We start from the raw sequence: 22,985 nt of genomic DNA, 5'->3' as shown, positions 1-22,985 counted from the left end.
GGCGGATCAGGGCAGCAGGAGGCCTCGAAAGGCAAAGCCAGAAAAGTGGAGGGACGAGTGTAGTATGTAGAGAGATCTTGTAGGACCTTTGAGGCTAAGCAAAAGAAAGAGTTGGGCAGGGGGAGCTTTCCTAGCCTTCACCAAATGCATGTCAGGAAGTAGACTCAAGGCTAGGAAAGCTCATGCTGCCCACTCCTTCCTTCCTTCCTTTCAGGCCCAGAGGTGCTACAAGATCTCTCTACATACTGATTCCACATACTAACACGGCCATAAAACCCGAGTCCGTTTGCAGCCCTTTGTAACGGGAACGAGGGACCAGATTCCAATATGACTCGGAAAAATGATCCGAGTCAGAACTACAGCGAAATACGTCCCTTTATATGCCCAGTGGGAATGGGGAGATGTGAAAATGAGGAAAAACCATCAAAAAAGGAAGAAAATCAATTATGAAATAGTTTATTTTAGCATGCTTCTGGAAAAACAAACAAGTTTCCCCCCGTGGGCCTTCACATCTGTAACTACACCCTCAGAGTGCTGCTATTGCACTATGGTTGCACTATGCTATGGCTGCCTCTCTGTGGCATTTTGGGTTTGTAGTTTAGTGAGGCCTAAGAGCTCTCTGGCTGAGAATTCTAATCTAGAGAGATTTTGTAGCACCTTTGAGACTCAGGTCCAAAACACACTGCAGAAATTAGCCAGTTTAAAACCGCTTTAACTGCCCTGGCTATGTGCTAGGGAATCCTGGGAATTGTCGTTTTATTGTGGCACTAGAACTATGTCTGACAGAGGAGGCTAAATGTCTTCTCACAAAAGTACAGTTCCCAGAATCCTCTAGCATTGAGACAGGACAGTTAAAGCGGACTCAAACTGGATTATTTCTGCAGTGTGTTTTGGACTACCCAACTGAAAGAAGTTGGCAGCACAAGCTTTTATATATTTAAACCTACTTCCTCATATTCAAGTCTAGGAAAGCTCATGTTGCCAACTTCTTTCTTTCAGTTAGTATCAAAGGTACTACAAGAGATTTCTACATACTGAAAGAAATAAGTTGGCAGCATGAGCTTTCATAGACTTAAGAGTACTTCCTTCGCCAAATGCATCTGAGGAAGTAGACTGAAGTCTATGAAAACTCATGCTGCCAACTTCTTTCTTTCAGTTAATCTCAAAGGTGCTACAAAATCTCTCTACAAGCAAAATTAAAATTAAACATATAAGCAAGCTGATATAAGCCATTCATGGCTTACAATACACTCTGATTTTGATTGAAGACAGAGCATGTTTTGAATCAAGCCCTCAACCTGTCTGACTGCCCAGATTTAGAGCCTTTCAGCATTGTGATTAGTATAGCAACACGTTCCAAATGAAAGTTGTGGTGCTTGGAGGGTGCAAAATTGTGGTGTTTACAGCAATTCAAAGTTCACTTCAGCTTAGTTGGTGTTTGTTTTGCAGGCTTGCAGCAGGTGGCACTATCTGAAACCGTGAAGCAGGATTGGAGGCTCTTGGAAGCCAAGGATACAAACCCAAACAAAAGGAACCAGTGTGTGGAAAATAATAGCAAAAAAGTGCTTTTTGTGGCTTCTTCTAGGCTTTGATATGCAAATACGCTGGTGCTTATTATGATTGGGTTTCCAAAGAAGTAAGCATGCTAGGCTGCGTCTGCACTGCAGAATTAATGCAGTTTGACACCACTTTGACTGTCATGGCTCGGTGCTATGGAATTCTGGTATTTGTAGTTTTGTGTGTTATTTAGCCTGGTCTGTCAGAGAGCACAACAAACTACAAATCTCAGGATTCCATAGGATGGAGCCATGACAGTTAAAGCAGCATTATTTCTGCAGTGATGCAGCAGCCTTAGTATTTTGCAGCATAAAAAAGAAGAAGGGAGGGGGAGAAAAGGAATGTGGCAGCACCTTTAAGACTAACTGTTTTTTATCTTTGCATGAGCTTTCATGGATATAAACCCGCTTCTTTGGATGTCGTTATCCAGAACCAGTATGATTATGCAGAATGGAGATGAAGTATCTGTTCCTCCCCCCCCCCCCCCTGCAAGCCTATGTATTGTACAGAAAACAATCCAAAGGGAAACTATTAAAAGAGAAAATTTTAAAGTTGAATTTGTCGTTATTATCAATTCCCAACTTTTATTTATTTATAGCATGTGATATAGCATTTATCACCTGTCAGCCCACTGAGTCTGCCAAATCAATACATAATGGATGAAAGCATTCTTTAAAATACAGATGATCCTCCCCCAAAAGCCAAACATTATTTGAGTCCATCATAAAATAACCCGCCAAAACCTATCGTAACTGTTGGCAGTTTAGTAAGAAACACCTCCTAATATGCTCCCATTGCCCAAGTCGCCTGGAAACAGCTGAAATTGCAACCAGAAGTAGATTTCCATTTACTCCCAGTTATGATTTTTAACTAATTTGGTGACAGTGCCTCCTACCATGGGTCTGCAGGGGTGAAATCTGGCTCCCACTGCCAGTGCAGAGGAGCTACCTTTGGTTATGAATCAAATGTAAACAGAACCCCTGGGGTTGCCAAAGACTAGTGACTTTCCTCCATATTTTCTGTAGGTTCTGCTATACAAATCAGAGGCTGAAATAAATGAGCTCAGGGGTTGCTATCTTAGTGTAGCTGATCATGTGAAGTTGCAGTAAATCTGAAATTCTGACAACCACAATAATGAAAATTAAAATTTGCTGGCTATAATTTATCTTTAAGAAGTTGCCAACAAGTCAAGGTTCAACAGGTTTGGAGGCAAGGTCAGTATAGAGGTGGTCTAGCCCAGGGTTGGACAAAATGTTGTCCAAGTGTTGCAAGTGGCCCACTAGAGCTATGATGTCTACTCATTTCTTGTTGTTAAAAGGTATCTCCTGGCCCTAAAATGCCTCAAGAGCCCTTAAAACATGGTGAAAATGCTCCCCATGCCCTTTAGATGGTGTCTGGGAACAGTTGGGAAAAATGCTTTTTGGGGGGGGCACTCCTCCAAGGTCTCCTGGGGTGACTAATGTAATCCCCTAGTTTTCAACAGTTGCCCACCTTTATCTAGCCAATGTAGGAGGAGGAGGATATATTTATTATTTATTTACTTTATTTGTATGCTACCTTTCTCCCAGAAGGCAGGTGTTGTCATCCAACAACAACTGGAAGGCCACACATTCCCATCACTGTTTGTAAATGAGCAAGAAGCAAGTAGGTCACACCTGTATTTCCAAACCTAGTTTGGCCTCTCCTCCCAGACTCAGCCTTTGCTTTACTTTCTCCAGCATAAATCACTAGGAGCTATTAAGAGCTGAGCCAAAATCTGCACAACTCTGGATGCTTTTCACCACAGTAGGGTGGCAGAGCATTGGGAGTAAAGGACAAATTTAGGAAGAAGTTTTTGATTTACAATAGATGGGTAGATAGATGGGAGAAGCCAGGATAGATGACCTCCCTCCCCTTTGAACTGTCTTTGTATTCATGAATTTGCTTACACTTAGTAAGGATTTAGCTTGAATGCTGATTATCTGATTTGATTTTGTTGTATTAAGAGAATCATTTCTTTTGTTCTAATCAAAGTTAGTTTGCTTAGTAGCAAATTCTGCTTTTTGTAATGATCTCCTCACACCATCTGCTCAAATATACCTTGGGAAATTGGCCTTGCCTTAAAAATAAAACAACAACCTGTTGCTAGTTAACAGTTACTAGAGAGGTGCTGCTAAATGGTAACATTGTTTGTAGTTGACAAGAAGGAAACTGATATATCTTTGCCATTTTGATGTTAATTACATTGTAATTTAGTGCTTGGACAGGGAATTATCTAAAATACCAATGGGGCAAATTTGAAAAGGTAGAAATGCCACAAATATTTCATTTGTTCCAGTTAGTGCAACTGAGTTGAAGCAGCAAATAGTGACCTATTTAAACTTCCAATGAAAATAGCCAAATTACAGATATGCCTTAGTTAACAAAGGGGCTTGCACACTGCAGCATCGACGCGCTGCCAAAAAGAAGCTGCCTAGAGTGGCTTCTTTTTTGCAGTGTTGCAAACAGGAAGGGGTGCTGCCATGATGCCACTTCCTGCCAGCGATGTCCAGATGCTGTGCAGCGGCGACATCATCATGGCGGCCCCTGTGTGGATGGGAGGCCGCCATGATGATGGCGTCTGTACAGATTAGGGTTCCAGAGCGTGCTGTTGCTGCATGCTCCAGAACCCTAGAATTGGCACTGACACGCCGTTTCACGGAGGTATGTACTGGGCCTAAGTCTCTGACAAAGAAGCTCTTATTCACAAAGTATTCTTACAGTTGCCCAGCCCCACTTTTCTTCCTTATCTTCTATCTAGTTGGAAGCTTTTTAAATGCAGAATCAGCATTGGGAAGGTAGTGAAGGATGGCTGCAGAGATACAGACTTTCGATGCCAGGTTGTAACACTCTGTCTGAACTAAAAATTCAATAAAGCTATTGCTGGGAAAGAAGGGGGTTCTACTCTACCCGATCTTACTGTATCTGTATGTGCTTGCTTACAACTGGCAAGGTAAACAACAGCTTCCTCCAAGAATCCTTGTTGAGCATGCGTGAAGATGCTTCGAGGAAACAGAGAGAAAATGGGTAAAGCAGACTGGTCTGCTTCATCAGCTACTCCCAGCATGTTAACAAAATATAGCTATATAAGCCTGATCACCAAAATGGAAATCCAAAGAAAAGTAGAGATGGACTATGACTCGGGAGACCTGAGTTCAAATACTGGCTCAGCCATATAATCCTGGGCAAGTCACACGCAGCCTCAGAGGATAGCAGTGGCAAAAACACTTTGGACGAAACTTGCAAAGAAAACCCCATGATAGGTTGGCCTTAGGCTTCAAGTGGGAAATTACTTTAACTCATACAACAACAACACAGCGCCCATTGTAGGAGAAAGGTGGGATATAAATCCTTGAAATAAATACATAAACAACAACAAAGGAATCTATCCCTAATCCTTCCCTGTTATTTCTGCCTCTCGTACCAGATTTTCTGTTAGGGAAGTAACACCATCTGTTTTGTTAACTGAGGGATACCTGTATTCTAAAATTATTGTGAGTCATGTAGCAAACGTGACTGCCTTGTTTTTTCTTTTAAACTATATTGATTGCCATAATTCAGCATCATCGGTGGACATTCTGTTTTACAGAAAGTACTTTAGTCTTTCTTGCTAGAACCTTTTAATTAACACCTTCTATCTGTGATATTTATTTAATTGCACTGCTATGTGTAATTTCAGATGTGACACAAATGGGTGGCAGTATATTGAGTTCATTAATCTACAATGACATTTAATTGTTCTGGAAAAGTTTACTTCAAAGCTGAATTTGTCACATTTATAATCTGGCTGCCTCCCATGAGGCTTTAGGACAATTTCTTGTGTAGTTTACAACTACTTTCTCAAGAATTGCCTCTCTGATTCTGGTGTTTTAAACATTGCTGCTTACTGTTGCAGGACACTGGCTGCATCCAGAGTGCAGAAATAATCCTGTTTGACCCCACTTTAACTGTCATGGCTCAGTGCTATGGAATTTTTGGCTTTGTAGTTTTTTGAGCCACTTAGCCTTCTCTGTCAGAGAGCTGTAGTGCCCCAACAAACTACAAAACTTAGAATTCCATTGTGCCATGGCAGTTAAAGCAGTGTCAGACTGGATTATTTCTGCAATGCAGGTGGCCTGACTGAGAAATCCTTACTAAAGACACTGCATATTGCAGAGTTAGGGGCTCGACAGATGGGCAGAATTCTGCTTTGACCAGGACTCACCTGGAATGCTTTGTTCAGTTCTGAGCACCATCATTCAAAAAGGATGTTGAAAAGCTGGAATATGTCCAGAGGAGGGTGACCAAAATGGTGAGGGGTCTGAAATTCATGCCTTATGAGAGACTTAGGGAGCTGGGGATGTTTAGCGTGGAGAAGAGACGGTTAAGAGGTGATACGATAACCCTGTTCAAGTATTTGAAAAGATGTCATATTGAGGATGGAGAAAGCTTGTTTTCTGCAGCTCCAGACACAAAGACACAGAACAATGAATGCAAGCTACAAGAAAAGAGATTCCACCTAAATAATAGGAGGACCTTCTTGACAGTAAGAGTGTTTTGACAGTGGAACATGCTCCCACAGACAGTGATGGAGTCTCCTTCTTTGGAGGTCTTTAAACAGAAGCTGGATGACCATCTGTCAGGGATGCTTTGATTGAGAGTTCCTGCATGGCTGGGGGGTGGGTTGGACTGGATGGCCCTTGTGGTCTCTTTCAACTCTATGATTCTATTATTCTATCCACTTGGAAGGATGAAACCTGGTTCAGTAAAGAGCTAAATTAGTAAATAGCTGCTAGTGAATTAGCAGCTCATAGAACTAGCTCTCAGGTGTTAGCACTGGACAGTCTTCAAACCATTGTAAAGACCAGTCTGAGGCCAAGCGCTGTGCATAATAGCAGATTTTAGTAATAAGTGAACTACTCTTTTTCTGTGGCAAATCTCTACTACTTCCAGTACTTTCTTCTTGTAGATGAGCAACACCTAGGGCATGAAGGGATTTGGGGCAAGTCCTTTTAGAAAGCTTTTTAATGGCTATTCAGTGCCAAGCGATGTAATATTCACAATACAAACTTTAATAGAGGAGGATGGTCTGTTATACGATGAGCCGTTGGGTATGGCAGCACAAATTACGAAGACTGGGCAAACTTACCAATTGTGTTCACTGATAATAAGGCACATAAAAAGCACGTAACATTGAGTAACACTGGCACAAAGCATTTGTAGACTTCAGTCTAGAAAAGTAGTATATCCTGAAGTAGTAATACTGCACTTTCACATATATTAATTAGAGCAAAATTGAAAAAAAGCCCCACACAACTAGTGTTAACCAGTAACAGTGGCATATCAAATGCAGCTCCCCTCCAAATTACTTTTTTTGTAATGGTTAACCACCTTCTCTGTAGCTCACAGCAGGGGGGAGTTTTTTCTTCCTTCCTGAATGCTGAGATAAAAAGAGGAAAAATTCCTATGTGCTTTTATCATCCTGTGTGTTGAAATCAAAGTTGTTTTTGAAAAGACAGATAAGCAACAGAGTCACTTGGGCTTTGTAAAACCCACTGAGCAGTGCAAGCCAATAAATGAGACGATATTACATTTGAGAGATCTTAATGTTCTTGCCAGGTGTCACCCCTTCTGTAGAGTTTCACTGGGAAGCCAAAGTTTTGAGCTGGTTAGAAACAGTGCTTTTATACTGAAGACCTTTAAACAGAAGGAAGCTTTAAAAAAGATAGTTCATTTACGATCTTTGAACTATCATGGTGATTAATGATAATGTCACCTTTACTTTTTAGCAGTTTGTTGTAACTCTTGGTGTAACTTCAGATTCTTTATCCACGTAGTCAACCAATCACGAATCGAAAATATTCACCAAATATATATATATAAACCTTCATTTTGCTATTTTATACAAGTGACACCATTTTATATAATCGGACTTGAAAACCCACAAATTTTGATATCAACAGGAGGTTCAGTAAACATCAGATACGAAGGGCCCACTGTATAAAGTTAATGATACATAATGAAGTTCAAAAGGAATAATTCTGACAGAAGGTGTAAACAAACTCCAAAATACATATCAACTATTTCTGTATGGACTTTATTTTTAGTTACCTCTAGCAAAGGTGGGTATCATGTGGTCCTCCTCGTGTTTTTGGACAGCACTTCCCAGCTTTATTTATTTACTTATATTTATATCTTGTGTATTTTCCAATATGGGATCCAACACAGCTTACAGTATAGGTTAAAAACAAAATACAATTAAATCAATGAAAAATACAATAAAAAAACAGACATAGAGTACTATTAAAATTAATTTTAACATTAATTAATTTAAGCATGTTAAACATATTTAATGCATAAAAGAGGAAGTGCCCAGAATTCTTCGCCATCGTCTATACTGGCTGTGAACTTGTAGTCTAACAACTTTTTGAGAGCCCTGACCTACAGAAATTATATCTGACCTTTCCTGGGGTAAAATCTGTCAAGATTACTACTACAGAGGCTCTAGAATATTTATGATCAGGAATGCAAAGGAAGTCTCAGTACCAATAGGCTGAGATGTCGCGTGTCCACTTTGATTCTTTTCTGAAGTCGAGGAAGAAGAGATCCCTTTTTGACCACCTGCACATCTGCAGTTCTTTAAGTGATGGTAATCTCCCTGCAGTACACAAGATTTCTATCAGAAGCCTTAGCACTTCCTTTCAACACTCCAACTCATCAAATTTGCAGATGACACCAAATTAGGAGGAATAGCTAATACTCCAGAGGACAGGATCAAAATTCAAAATGACCTGAATAGACTAGAAAGCTGGGCCAAAGCTAACAAAATGAAATTCAACACGGAGAAATGTAAGGTACTGCACTTAGGGCAGAAAAATCAAATGCACAGATATAGGATGGGGAACACCTGGCTGAATGAAACTACGTGTGAAAGGGATTTAGGAGTCCAAGTAGACCACAAGTTGAACATGAGTCAACAGTGTGACGTGGCAGCTAAAAAGGCCAATGCAATTGTAGGCTGCATCAATAAAAGTATATTGTCTAGATCAAGAGAAGTAATAGTGCTACTATAGTATGCTTTGGTCAGGCCCCACCTGGAATATTGTGTCCAGTTCTGGGTGCCACAATTCAAAAAGGACATTGAGAAACTGGAGCGTGTCCAAAGGAGGGCGACAAAAATGGTGAAGGGTCTGGAGACCATGCCCTATGAGGAACGACTTAGAGAGCTGGGGATGTTTAGCCTGGAGAAAAGAAGGTTAAGAGGTGATATGATAGCCCTGTTTAAATACTTAAAAGGATGTCATATTGAGGAAGGAGCAAGCTTGTGTTCTACTTCTCCAGAGAACAGGACCCGGAACAATGGATGCAAACTACAGGAAAAGAGATTCCACCTCAACACTAGGAGAAACTTCCTGACAGTAAGGGCTGTTTGACAGTGGAATACACTCCCTCAGAGTGTGGTGGAGTGTCCTTCTTTGGAGGTCTTTAAGCAGAGGCTGGATGACCATCTGTTGAGGATGCTTTGATTGAGATTTCCTGCATGGCAGGGGGTTGGACTGGATGGTCCTTGTGGTCTCTTCCAACTCTATGATTCTATGATTGTATGACCTCTCCCACAGATAACATTCCGCTCTGTCTCAAACACAGCTAGTCTGTGTCCCAACAAAAGCATTGCAACACCAGAGATACATTCCAGAAACCTTTTTAAAAAAATCATTTTAACCTTTCCTCACCTCTGGTGCAATGTCACATAGCCTGTGCTCAGGTAAAACAACAACAACCCAAAACCAAAGCAAAAGCCATGCTGACACACAAGAAAAGTTCAAAAGTCAACAGTACTGGGGGACCAACTACAATGTTAGAAAGTTGTGATCAAATTTGAATTGTTTGAATTCTTTCAAATTTGCTAAAGAGGGGACCACTCTTGGTTGGTGTTAAAATAATTTGCTTCAGCCACAGTTCTAAGGTGGAATGTAAGTGAAGGAAGAAGTTGCAGACTTAGCTGGACTAGTGGTCTCCTGAGTGGTATGTGTGTGTCAGGTTAGATGTAGGAATGCTGGTACTAAGGACACATGCAGCATACACTCCAACATTTCACAGATAAAAACCGGGACACATTTAGCCAAGAAGCATCAGAGTGTGGTCATGATGGCAAAAATGATTAGCGGGGAAGAAAAGACAAGCAATGGTAGCAATTTTTTAAAAAACATTTTTGTCTCTTCATAAAATTTAGCGTATGAAAATTTTAGGCAGATCTTCCTAAATTTTAGGAAGATCTGCCTCCTTTTTGTTGATGCATACCTGCATACCTTTTTTTTTGGGAGAAGTAGGAATGGTCACTTGACACTGGGCTTTTATCACTAAGAGGGATACTGTTGCAATTAGCAGGCTATTTATAAACTACATACTTAATTTTCATAGGTAACTGGCAGCTGTTAGGCACTGAAAATACATACAGCTTCATTCATATTAAAGTACAAAATCATCCAAAGTCCACAAACAGTGATACCTTTATTGGAACAACCAAAGTGCACATTATACATGTGCAAGCTTTTATAATAAATAATAATAAATAATAATAAATTTATTATTTCTATACTGCGCCTTCCAAAGATCAGGGCGGTTTACAGCAGGAGAATACAACAATTTACATAACAATAACATAACACTGCATATTTCGAATACATCACAATATCAGTAACAATACATCTCAATAATAAAAAGGCAACAATACAATTATCAATATAACATCAATGCATATCACAGAACAGCAATATTACATAACAACAATAGCAATATCCAAACAAGATTAACCCTCCAACCCCCAGAGTTACCACTAATACAAAAACCCAAAAAACTGCCCAGATGGTAACAGGGCACAAACCAAAGTTCTTTCAGCCGTGCTTACAGCAGCGGCAGTGACAGCGGCTTTGGGGCAAGTCCTCCGGCCGCCTCCCCGGTGGCATGGGGGGGGGGGCATGGCAGCGTCCTCCTTCGGGTGCCGGCGAGCCGGCTTAAGTAGGCTGCTCTCACCGGCCTCTCCCCTCTGCAGGTGCGCCGCCAGAGCGGCTTTGGGGCAAGTCCTCCGGCCGCCTCCCCGGTGGCATGGGGGGGGCATGGCGGCGTCCTCCTTCGGGTGCTGGCGAGCCGGCTTAAGTAGGCTGCTCTCACCGGCCTCTCCCCTCCGCAGGTGCGCCGCCAGAGCGGCTTTGGGGCAAGTCCTCCGGCCGCCTCCCCGGTGGCATGGGGGGGGCATGGCGGCGTCCTCCTTCGGGTGCTGGCGAGCCGGCTTAAGTAGGCTGCTCTCACCGGCCTCTCCCCTCCGCAGGTGCGCCGCCAGAGCAGCTTTGGGGCAAGTCCTCCGGCCGCCTCCCCGGTGGCATGGGGGGGGCGTGGCGGTGTCCTCCTTCGGGTGCCGGCGAGCCGGCTTAAGTAGGCTGCTCTCACCGGCCTCTCCCCTCTGCAGGTGCGCCGCCAGAGCGGCTTTGGGGCAAGTCCTCCGGCCGCCTCCCCGGTGGCATGGGGGGGGGGGCGTGGCGGCGTCCTCCTTCGGGTGCCGGCGAGCCGGCTTAAGTAGGCTGCTCTCACCGGCCTCTCCCCTCCGCAGGTGCGCCGCCAGAGCGGCTTTGGGGCAAGTCCTCCGGCCGCCTCCCCGGTGGCATGGGGGGGGGGGCATGGCGGCGTCCTCCTTTGGGTGCCGGCGAGCCGGCTTAAGTAGGCTGCTCTCACCGGCCTCTCCCCTCCGCAGGTGCGCCGCCAGATAATAATAATAATAAATAAATAATTATTTCTATACCGCCCTTCTAAAAATCAGGGCAGTGTACAACAAGAAAATCCATACAATTAAACATATTAAAATACATTAAAACATTGCAATAAAAAAAGCAAACTCATGCCAGCTCAACCAGCTTTTTTGAAGCTCTGAAAGCATGCAACATGTATACTGTGCATTTTAGTTGGTCCATTGAAGGTGTCACTGTTTTGTGGCTTTTGGATAATGCTGTACTTTGCTATATTGCCAACACAGCTACCCTGGATACTAATTGTATCAGTTCACTCAAATTAGTGTGGTGGCTTTTGCTCATGGCAGTTTCATGTGGGCATTAGAACCTGGCATAAGGATATTTTGCAATTAAATGCCAGCTCTTTCCTAGATACAAAGCGCAGTTCATGTTCCAAGGAAAGGAAAGGAAAGGAAAACAACTCTACATGTGAAAGTGCAAGGCTTTTCAGAAGAAAATCTCACAGCGAGTTTAATGGTGCTTACTACCAGGTGAGTGTACAAAATTAGACTCTAATTCACACAAGGCCTACTTACTTAAGAGAAAACAAAAACAAATAAAAACAAACCACAAACCCATTTTTGATCTACTTTTGGTCTCCCCCTTCATTGCTTGTGGTTTGCCCTTTTGGCTCAGCTCTCAACTCTCATAAAAGTCTGTTTTTTAAGTGTCAAGTCTAATTTAGCTGAGAAAGGAGGGTAAACTGCCAAATGTGAATAAAGAGTGGTTTTGAGGCTTCTTGGGTGAAGTCTTTCCCCATTGTAAAGATTTCTAAGGCTTTTTGTTCCTGAGCATACTTGCACAGAAGTAAATTCCACTGAAATTGGTTAGGCTTTGATTAATTTCCTGATAGATGTACTTAAAATCAGACTATATCCAGGGGTACCTACACAGGCCATACAGCACAGTATAATAACATCAGAAATCCACAATACCTTTATTGGCCAATCAAAATGTACAAAATACATAAAGCAAGCTTTTGAAGCATCATTGGCTTCTTCATCAGGCAAAGAAAGGTGTTAACAATCAAACAGGAAAAAATGTTGATGTTGGAGATGTACCTAAATTTTTTCAAGATGTTGTTATATACTTTTCCCTTCACATTTGCAACTTTGACTTTTGCGGATTTGCACAGATTTTATTAATATATTATCTTTAGGAATATCTAGGTTCTCCAGCACAACTCTATGGTCAGCTTTAAGCAAAAGTAACCCCTAAGGACCTAGAGATTCCTAGAGAGAACACTCCACTAGGCATTTGGAGCTTCTCCAGCACAATTCTATGGTCAATGTCTGGCAGATGTTGACATTGTCATTCTCAGGATTTGATGAGGAAAGGATTTCTAAAGTCTTTCCTTGTATTTTGGGTAAATGAGATTCTGCTTTTATGACTATGCTGTAACAATGCAGCACATGTTACTTCACTAGGTAGAGAGGGCTAGCCATTAGGCGAAGTGAGAAACCCACATTGGCAACTATAATAATTTCAGTTGTCATATATTCCCTGGCAGTCTCCCATACAAGTACTAACCAGGGTAGACTCTGCTTAGTCTCCAAGACCAGATGGAATCTGTTGCCTTTAAGATACCAGGCAAGCTGTATAGGTGCATTCTACTACTGCTACTACTACTGTTAATTGATAATTACAATAGAAGGCTGGTTGCTCTCTGGATGACAGTTAGGAATACTTTGGAATGCAAGAGCAGCCAAGATGAGGCAACTGCCATCTCCTCCCCTGCCTTTCTTCGCAGGAACAGACAGACCTATTAGCCAGGTACCCACTAGGCCCTACAGCCCTGCCTCCTCTAGGATCCTTCTGACTACTTTTTTAAAAAAAATAGTATTTTCATATTCTAAAAACATAAACATGAACAAACGACTCACAAAAAACATTAAAACAGTTTTACAACAATATAACATCACATACAACCATGTTAAGACAAACATATCAACACATCAAACTTATCAAACAGTTTAACAAAACACCCAAAATAAACAGACTTCTCAGTATCTATTTCTTGAAATATTTCTAACTATTTAAACTGACTCTTGATTTCCATAAATATTACATGATTATCAATCTCTCTCTCTCTCTCTCACACACACAATTAAATTTGTAATTTTTTCCTTCATATATTTGTTTTATTTTCTTATATTTCCTTCCTCTATCTATTCTGATCCCTCTGACTCCTAACTTGGTGTGTTGTTGTGTGCCTTCAAGTCATTTCCAAACCTAAGGCGAACCTATTGTGGGCAAAGTTTGTTCAGAAGAGGTTTGCCATGGCCTTCCCCTGAGGCTGAGAGAGTGTGACTTGCCCAAGGTTGCCCAATGGGTTTCATAACTGAGCAGGGAATTGAACCTTGGTCTCCAGAGTCATAGTCCAACACTGAGACCACTATGCCACATTGGCTGTAGTGTATATCACATTTGTATAGTGTTTAATTTTATTTTTTTAGAAGTCCAGAGACTCAGTTCTGTCCTGAAACAGCAGCCTCTGCTCTCTCACAAGAGTAAAATGCCCTCAGCATCTTTTCCCTCCCTTCTTCATGGACTAATGTTTGTGTTCAGTTCCCAAAGGCCAGGGCCTACAGGGGCCTTAGCTTTCCATGTCTCTTCAGTTTCAGAAACATGGGGGTTGTTGTTATTGCTGTTGTTATTGTGTGCCTTCAAATCCTTTCTGACTTAAGGTAGCCCTCAGCATAGCCTAGAATGGTGCTTTCTTGACAAGGTTTCATCAGAGGAGGTCTGTCATGGCCTCCCCTGAGGCTGAGAGAGCGTGACTTGCCCAAGGTGGGTTTCATAGCTGAGCAGGCCCTGCCTATCTGATTTTAGTGTTGCTGCTGTGAGTTGCTTTAGAAACTGGAAGATATATATGTGTGTGTGTGTGTGTGTGTGTGTGTGTATCAATAGCAAGTTGATTTCTATACTGCTTATCAGTGCATTTAAGCACTCCGTAAGCAGTTTACAAAGTGGAAGCTAATTGCCCCCAACAATCTGGGAACTCATTTTAGTGACCTCAGAAGGATGCAAGCCTGAGTCGACCCTGAGCCCTTGGCTGGTACTGCACTTGCAACTTTATGGGTTGTGAGTGAATGGCTGCAGTATAGGCATTTAACCACTGCACCACCAGGGCTCAGTATCACTGTATCACTATATAGTGCATTCATTTCTCCTTCTTCATTGGAAACAGGAGTTGCAACCAGCCATGATGGCCTACTCCCTCCTCTTCCTCCAGAGTGACCAGGCAGGACCTCCTTTTGCAGGACACACCCTCCATTCCCACCTTTTGTCTGGGAGGGAGTCCAAAACATCCTCCGTTTGGCGCATGGCTCAGAAGCATGGCTTTAGATTTCTAGGAGTGTTTCGAGCTTTGCTTTGATTGCATCCTCCATTTTTCTGGCTACATCCTCCTTTCTCCTCTTGCTCCGTTCCCTGGCTTCTCTGTAGACCGTCTTTAATGGGTATTTTCCTCTTTCTGGTGCTGACACGCAGGACACTGAACACGGGTCTGGGTCCTTCATGGGAAAGTAAAGGAAAGGAAAGCGACGCTGGCTGCAGATGGCGATGGAAGCCTGCCTCTTCTCTCCGGCGCCTGCAGTGTAGAAATAACGCACTTGGATGCCACTTTAACTGCCCCTTAGGGTGGATCTATATTATTGAAAGAATGCAGTTTTGCACTGCATTAAACTGCCCTGGCTCCATCCTTCAGAGTCCTGGGATTTGTAGTTTTGTGAGACACCAGCACACTTGGGCAGAGAAGGCTAAGGACCTTGCAAAACTACACATCCCAGGATTCTGTAGGATGGAGCTACAGTGTTTGAAGCAGCATCAAACTGTGTTATTTCAACAGTGTAGATGCACCCATGGTTTCATCCAAGAGAATCCTGGGCTTGCAGAGAAGGCGAAAGACTTTGTAAAAAAACCCCTACATATCACAGGATTCTGTAGGATGGAGCTACAGCACATGAGGTGGCGTCAAACTGTTATTTCTACAGTGTAGAACCCATGGTTCCATCTGACAGAATCCTGGGTTTGCAGAGAAGGCGAAAGACTTTGTTAAAAAACACACAACACTATACATCCCAGGATTCCGTAGGGTGGAGCTACAGTGCTTGATGCGGTCTCAAACTGCATTATTTCGACAGTGTAGATGCATCCATGGTTCCATCCAACAGCATTCTGGTTTTGCAGAGGAGGTGAAAGACTCTATAAAAAAACTACACATCCCAGTTTTCTGTAGGATGGAGTGACAGCACTTAAAGCGATGTCAAACTGTGTTATTTCTACAGTGTAGATGGCCCTTTAGAGTGGCACATGATTGCCTGGCTTTTGGTGGGGAAAAGGCCCTAGCTGAGTTTGATTATAGTGTGTGAATGGGATCCAGTTAATTCTCTTTATTTGACTCTGCAGAACCTGATATAATAGGTAAGAAGAGCATCATTCAAGAGGACCTCTGCTGCCCCACTTCCAGAAATTTATGAGTTTGAATCAGAAGCCTCTGGTATCTAGTTCCTGGATGATATGAAGAGATATTATTTCTAAACATGTGCAATGTGCTTTCCTCTCACCCACTGAGCAGCCACTGCTGGCAGGCCCCAGTCATCTGCTATAGATAGGAGGGCTTCTGGTCAGAAGGAGTGGCTTTGTGTCAGGCTTTTGCTCCTGGGAGTTCTCACTGAGGAAATTAATCATTGAGGGACATGCTTCTCAAGGCAATGGGAGAGTGTGTGTCTGAGCGCTGGAGGAGGCGAGGCTGGCAGCATTCAGTGCAAGTGCACTTGTAGCTGGGTCTTCCAGCAGAACAAGGTAAGAATGAGATATTACATACCAAGAAGATAGAATCATAATATACCATGTATCTCTAATAGTCTCTTTCTCACTATATAGTTGCTAGACTTCTATACCACTCTAACTGCCCTGACTTAATCCTATGGGATCCTGGCATTTGCAGTTTAGTGAAGTATTTAAGCTTCTCAGCTAGAGATCTCTAGTACTTGGATGGTACATGCTTTTAAGCCATTTTGAAATTACAGCAGCCTTAATCACAAAGGTATGTTCAGAGAGGGTTTGCTTTTGCCTCCCTCTGAGGCTGAGAGAGTATTTCATGCCTGAGGTCACCCAGTGGGTTTCTATAGCTGAATTAGGATTCGAACCCGGTCCCCAGAGTCATAGTCCAGTGCTCTAACCACTACACTACACTGGCTGTGTCTCTAGTACTTTATAAAACTACAAAGCCCAGTTTTCCATAGGATGTAGCCATGGCAGATGAAGGGGTATCAAGGCGCTATAGACATGTAGTGTGAAAGAGACCATGTCTCTGTATCTCTGTAGACTGCGTTTGGAAGAAAATGATGCTTTTCTATCTTTTTAAATGAAGCCCCCTCCTTTTCCGGCATGTAAAGGGCTTGCACCTTTCTCAGTGTGCTAATACTTGCAGGGTCTTTCATTTTATTTATTTTTTTCTTGTATGGTATCCTTTCCTTGCAGTCTGAATGAGAGCAGTTCATTCACTACCTGAGGACTCTACCTTTCTATTTTGCTACATATATAAGTAGAGGAGAGATCAAAAACTGGGTGACTCTATATGAAATAAGTAATTTTAAAAGCTCTGTTGTCACTCGTTGTCAAAAGTCATCTTCCTTTCTCATGTCTTGTTTCATTGAATATACTCCTGTTAGGATAACAACATAATTTGGCAAATTAAAGTTGCAAAAACCCCTGTGATGATTGATTGATTTATCTGTCCTACATCGATATCTTCTCTCCACCCCCAGTGAAATACTGCCACCTAAAAGTTACAGTCAGCCCTCCATATCCACGGATTCTGTATCCACAGTTTCAACCATCCATGGCTCGAAAATATTCCCAAAAGATATAAATTTCAAAAAGCAAACCTTGATGTTGTTATTTATATAAGAAACACCACTGTATTTTATGGGACTTGAGCATCCATGGATTTTGCTATCTACAGGGGGTCCTGGAACCAAACCCCAACAGATACCAAAGGCCTATTGTACTATAAGCATATATTGTTTCTCTGACAATATATATGATAACACTTTCCTCTATTTGTCCTGTTATCTCTGAGTTAGTTTTGATTTTAGGTTAATTTGGGGGATTGTGATTTTGCTGGCTGCCTTATAGTTGATTTTCAAGTTGACAAAGGTGAACGAGAAATAGAAGAATAGGGTTAGGATTCAAGAAAAGGGAGAAGTATAATAAATAAATAAAAAATGAAGACACTTGAGGAGAAAAAATGTTGGCAGTTCGAGTGATTACAAAGCTGGGTGTTCAGGAGGTCAAATGATTGCAAAGCAAAACACCTGAAGAGAATGAAATAAGGTGATTTCTTTGCTAGGTTCCGTTTTACCTCTGCATCTACAGTTTATGTGAGCATGTAGGGAAAGAAACTCAAGATGACTTTCCCATTCTCAAGAGAGTGGCATGAACTGGTTACCTAGCAGAAGTTGCTCTTTAATGGTATTGAAACTGAATCCTTAGGGACACACTAAGAAAGTGCTTCTGTGGCTCTTTAGGGAGAGTGAGCATTGATGGTGGTCCCAGTGTGCCAACCTTGCTGGATCTGTGCATGCCCCATGAAAAAGGAATTTATTTTGAAGAAGTCTGTAGGAGAGAGGTGGAGAGGAAAAATAATTCTATACTTGTTGGCCCAACAGGTGTGCAGATCAAAGAATTTACCACAAACCTGAAGAGGGAGAGACTGAAGCTCAGCTATGAGTAGTTCCAGTGCTAAACCAACACACCTCTCGCAGCCAGTGGTGAAGAGTGTGATGGTGTATCGCAATGGGGACCCCTTTTTCCCAGGTCGCCGGGTTGTCATCCATGAGAAAAAAGTGTCCAATTTTGATGTTTTCCTAAAAGAAGTGACAGGTGGAGTGAATGCTTCTTTTGGGGCGGTGCGGAATATTTACACACCCCACGGTGGACATCGTATCCAGCAACTAGATGAAATTCAGAGTGGAGAGCACTATGTTGCTGGTGGCCAGGAGGCCTTCAAAAAACTCAAGTGAGTAGCAGTGTTTTGAAACAAGCCCCAAAATAGCCTAGAAAGTATGCAATCTTTTAAATGATGGCATCCGAGCACCTGTAACATGGACAGTGACACACTGTCCCATTTTCATTAGGAGAGAGAAGGAGAATGAAGATTTATTAACAAATTAAGAACAGAGAAATTCCATAGTATGGAAAGTTCTTCCACTTCATCTTCCCAGTCCTCCTCCACTTTGCTCTTGCATGTGTATTCCTTTTATCCACGACATTTCTGTCACTTTCCTATTTTAAGTTTTTGGGCCTGAAGAAAAAGAACAGGTGGTTGAAAACATATTCTGTTCCAAAATCTTTAGTGGCATTGATGTGAACATGTGAAGCTATTGGAGAGGCGGATTGTTTGAATGGGAATCAGTATTAACAGGGATGTTTGTAATGCTGCAATTCTATACAGCATTGCTGTATAGGGTGGCCAGGTGCAAAAGAGAGAGAAGGCTCCTGGGTCTTTTAACAGCTATGGAGAGGAAGGGACTTCAGCAGGAGTAGGTTGTCATGAACAGCAAGCTTACTAAAATCCTGTCTTCTAAATAACTGTTAGAAGTGCTAGAGAGGAGCCCTACTCTGTTTGGCACCAGATCACCATTGTGCATACTTACCTTTGAGTAAGTCCCATTGAACCCATTCAGATTTCCTCCTGTGGGGACCCACTTAGAATTGAACTTTTGACAAGACCTGCGTAGGACTGCACTTGCAGGTTTTTTTTAACCTATGTTACAAGGTCAGGAAATATGGGATAGAATGTTACTGCCACAGTGCTTGTTTACTCAAAAGTAAGTCCCACTTTATTTATTAGGGTTTGCTCCCAGGTAAGTGTGCATGGATTTATAGCCTTCATTATTTTTATAATTAAGGATGCATCTACACTGTAGAAATAATACAGTTGGACACCACTTCAACTGCTATGGTTCCATCCTACAGAATTTGGATTTGCAATTTTGTGAGGCACTAGCATTCTCTTCGACAGAGAAGGCTAATGATCTAGTAAAACTACAGATCTCAGGATTCCATAGGATAGTGCTACTTAGGGCATCCAGATGTCATAACTGCAAAGGAAGACAAGGCACTGCAAAATGTAGGAACTGCAAGAAAATGTGAGGCATTACAAAATAAAAGCTAAAAATGTTAATAGAAAATAGGTGGGGTACGGACGGCAGAAAAGGGGTGGTCCGCAGCCACCACTTTTCTTGCTGGGTTGGAGGCAGGGTAGCCTCACCAGCAGCTCCTGCGGCTCCAACCCAGTGCTTTTCCAGGCCGCGGAGAAGTGGCAAAATGCCGCTAACCCGTGGCCTGGAAAAGGGGTGCCCTTGGGGCTCCATGCCACAGCCAGAGGAGAAAGGGGCCACTTGGCCCCTTTCTCCCTGGTGCCGTTCCTTCAGCCATTTGGTAGCTGTGGGAACGAGGTGCACACCAGAAGGAGCTCCGTTTCGGTGCTCCTTCTCGTGCCGCTGTTAGGTTGCCACAAGCAGCCTGGGGCAGCGTGAACATGTTACGCCCGCACCGTGCTGTTTGGACATGGTGCGGCCATGACATAATGGCGGCGCCCGTGTACACAGGGCGCCACCATTATGCCTCCGCTGGCATGTACTTGGGTTAGGGAGTGTGTACATGGTGCACGCTCCCTAACCCTAATACTGGCGCTGGTACCCTGCTTTTTGGTGGTCTATACCGCGCCATAAATTCATGCTTCTTTGCCATGCTCAAAATGGAGGAGATTTTGGATTTCCTCTTTGACAAAAGGCTGAAATGTGGGACATGTTCTGGAAAAGGAGAACATCTGGTCACCGTGGTGCTACTGCACTTAAAGAGGTTTCAAACTGCATTATTTCTATAGTGTGGATGCACCCAAAGCATGTCTTTGGGATTGGTGTTCTAGCTTGAATGCCAAATAGCTATTGTTATATACATAAGCATAAATTAGTTGTTTTCCCTTCCAGGTCATCTTAAAAACTGTAGGACTATGAGGTGTCTGATGGATCTCTAACATTTTCAGCATCTGCATTGAAATATGGGCAAATGGGGCAGAACATTTTGTTGCAAGTCTCAGTTGAACATAACTGATACTCTTCTTGATTTTCAGCTATTTGGACATTGGGGAGACAAAGAAAAGGCCCACTGAAATTAATAATGAGGTAATGTAGTAATTTATCCAATTAAAACCTGTAGTATCTAGCAGACTGGAACATAGTCCAGCCCAGCAATATAAAACCATTTTTTGTATAGATGGAGGCTACATTCCTTTACTCACCTCTTTACTAAGAGCCTAATTGCACACGAAAAGAAAGCTGAAATGGAGCAGGAGAATAATGGCTTTCTCTGTGCCTCTCCATATGCCATTGTAGCACTTCTGTTCTCTTCCCTGAGGGAGATGGTTGTAAAAGTTTGCCTTTTGTTGAATGGATTTTTCCAGCATGACAAACGGCATGCTTTTATGACCATCTTCTTCTGGAAGAGAACAGAAGTGCTATGATGGCCTGCGGAGAGACACAGCAAAAGTGGCTAATCTTCTGCTGTGTTTCAGCTTTCTTTTCTCATGCAATAAGGCTCTAGGTCTTGTTGTACACAAGGACTACACAGGAGTTATTCATTTCAACAGTTAAACAGTGGTCTAGGCAGACTGTTATAGACACTCAGAATACAAACACAGCTGCCCTGGGATGTGCTTTTTCCATCCTGTTTTTGTGGCACCAAAGCATTCTAACAGAGAAGGCTAAATATCTCACATAACTACAAATTCTAGGATTCCATAGCATTGAGCCATAGCCATTGAAGTGGTGTCAAACAACATTATTTCTGCAGTGCAGATGCAACTGAGCCTCTTTGGCTCAGTTCACATACCATGATCAATCATGGGGTGATGTCACATTTGAAACATCACAGGCATCTATGACAACTTGAGTCTGGCAAGCAGAATTAGAAGGCCTGGATTGAGCAGGATTTGAAAACTGTTTTACATGCTTAGCAAACCATAGGTATGAGCATTGCTCTGCCTCCAGAGACCCTTGCAACATAGATAATGGAAGCAGATAAAGGAGGGGGTGTATATGTGATTCCTGTATATTTGAAGCGCAGAGCATGAATTGGGTTCTAAAAAAGGGATAACCATTGTTTGAAATTCAGTGTGACCTGTGAGTTTAAAGTTTATTAATGCCAGGAATTATTTGAGGTTAAAATCTAATTTCTTTGTTGGTTTTGGTTTCTTTCTTTCTTGCTGCAGACCTCCTGACCTGTTCAGGAAAACTGTTTCCCTAGATACAAGTTTGTAAAGAAAAGTCAAAGACTGTATTGTAGGAATAAAATGTTGTGGTGTAGTGGTTTGAATGTTGGATTATGATTCCCTGCTTGGCCATGGAAATCCACTGGGTGACCTGGGGCAAATCCCACATGTTTAGCATCAGAAAATCTCATGGCCTCCGTAAGCCAGAAATGACTTGAAGGCACACAACAACACATGGGGTAATTGAAAACTGATATAAAATAGAAATAGTACAAAATTATTATTTCCCACAAGGGTGAGGTAATCTAATCATACTGTCCTAATATTTATAGTCCTGTGAAAAGTCATTTTTTCTAAAAAAAACAACAAAAGTGAAACCCACATGTTCTGCATTGAAAAAGAAACACACCTATTGTTAACTGCTTTTGGGTCAGCCCTGACTCATGATGACCCTGTGGATAAGACATCTCCAAGACTCCCTGTCTTCTACTGATCTGCTCAGGTCCTGCATATTCAGGCCCATGCCCTCCCTGCTGGAGTCTATCCATCTGGTGTATGATCTGTCTCTGTTTCTACTACCTTCTACCTTTCTTATCATTATTGTCTTTCTAATGAGTCATGACTTCTCATGATGTGGTCAAAATACGACAGCTTCAATTTGATCACTTTGGCTTCCAGTGAAAGTTCAGACTCGATCTCTTCAAGGAGCCATATTTTTTGTCTTTTTTGGCTATTGATGGTATCCTTAGGATTCTTCTCCACTACCACATCTCAAATGAGTTACTACTGATTTTTTTTTTTAATTCAGTGCCACATGTAGGCTGGAGTGGTAAACTAGATTTAGTGCAAAAGGTCATTTATAACCTGAGTCACTCATTTATATGTGTCATGATATATTATTGTGATCAGAACATCGGTTTTTAAAAAATATTGAGGAGCCCTTAGACAATGTAGACATTATTTCCCCTTTGCCAGGTTATATTTTTGTGAATCACAACATAGTCATTAGCTCTAACATGGTGAGGTGATTGACCTAAAATTCCAGTCATGTAATAAATATGTGTCCATAAATTCAAGGTTCTCGCTGATTGCCACATTTATAGTCAGGGAGGAATTTTCATTGAAGTCAGATTGGCATGAGGGCTTAGATGCATTTGGATTTTTCAGAGGTACAGTCTGATTAAATTGCCTCAGTAATCTGGAAAACTATGTGCACTGCAAGAGTTTTATGGCAACAAATCATAAGGTTTGTCATTAGGGAGTTTATTTATCTTGTCTTGATGTGGCAGGTTGTTTTTGTTAGGTGTATTTTTTTAAATAAATCTCAGTTCCTTGATTTACTAACCTCTCCCTGTCCTTTCTCTTCC

The 22,985-nt window shown here is 42.1% G+C and overlaps 1 protein-coding gene across 3 annotated transcripts in view; it reads left to right on the top strand.

Annotated features, from left to right (window-relative positions):
• The first annotated feature begins 13,022 nt into the window (after positions 1-13,022).
• The window catches only part of DCDC2 (doublecortin domain containing 2), a 68,234-nt gene continuing 58,271 nt past the window's right edge, over positions 13,023-22,985 (top strand). For 2 of the 3 annotated variants that reach the window (XM_089516843.1, XM_089516845.1), the window contains exons 1-4: positions 13,023-13,109; positions 15,747-16,142; positions 18,014-18,363; positions 20,482-20,533. In XM_089516843.1, coding sequence (XP_089372969.1) covers positions 18,071-18,363; positions 20,482-20,533 — 345 coding nt within the window. In that variant the 5' untranslated portion in view covers positions 13,023-13,109; positions 15,747-16,142; positions 18,014-18,070. The remainder of the gene's footprint in view (positions 13,110-15,746; positions 16,143-18,013; positions 18,364-20,481; positions 20,534-22,985) is intronic. The other variant, XM_089516844.1, reaches the window with a different exon arrangement.

The sequence above is a fragment of the Sceloporus occidentalis genome, unplaced genomic scaffold (genome assembly GCF_023333645.1).
Source record: "Sceloporus occidentalis isolate IW3139 unplaced genomic scaffold, rSceOcc1.0.p SCAF_3, whole genome shotgun sequence".
Classification (NCBI taxonomy): Eukaryota; Metazoa; Chordata; class Lepidosauria; order Squamata; family Phrynosomatidae; genus Sceloporus; species Sceloporus occidentalis.
The sequence above is the reverse complement of the archived record's forward strand: the minus strand, read 5'-3'. Positions and strand labels throughout refer to the sequence as shown.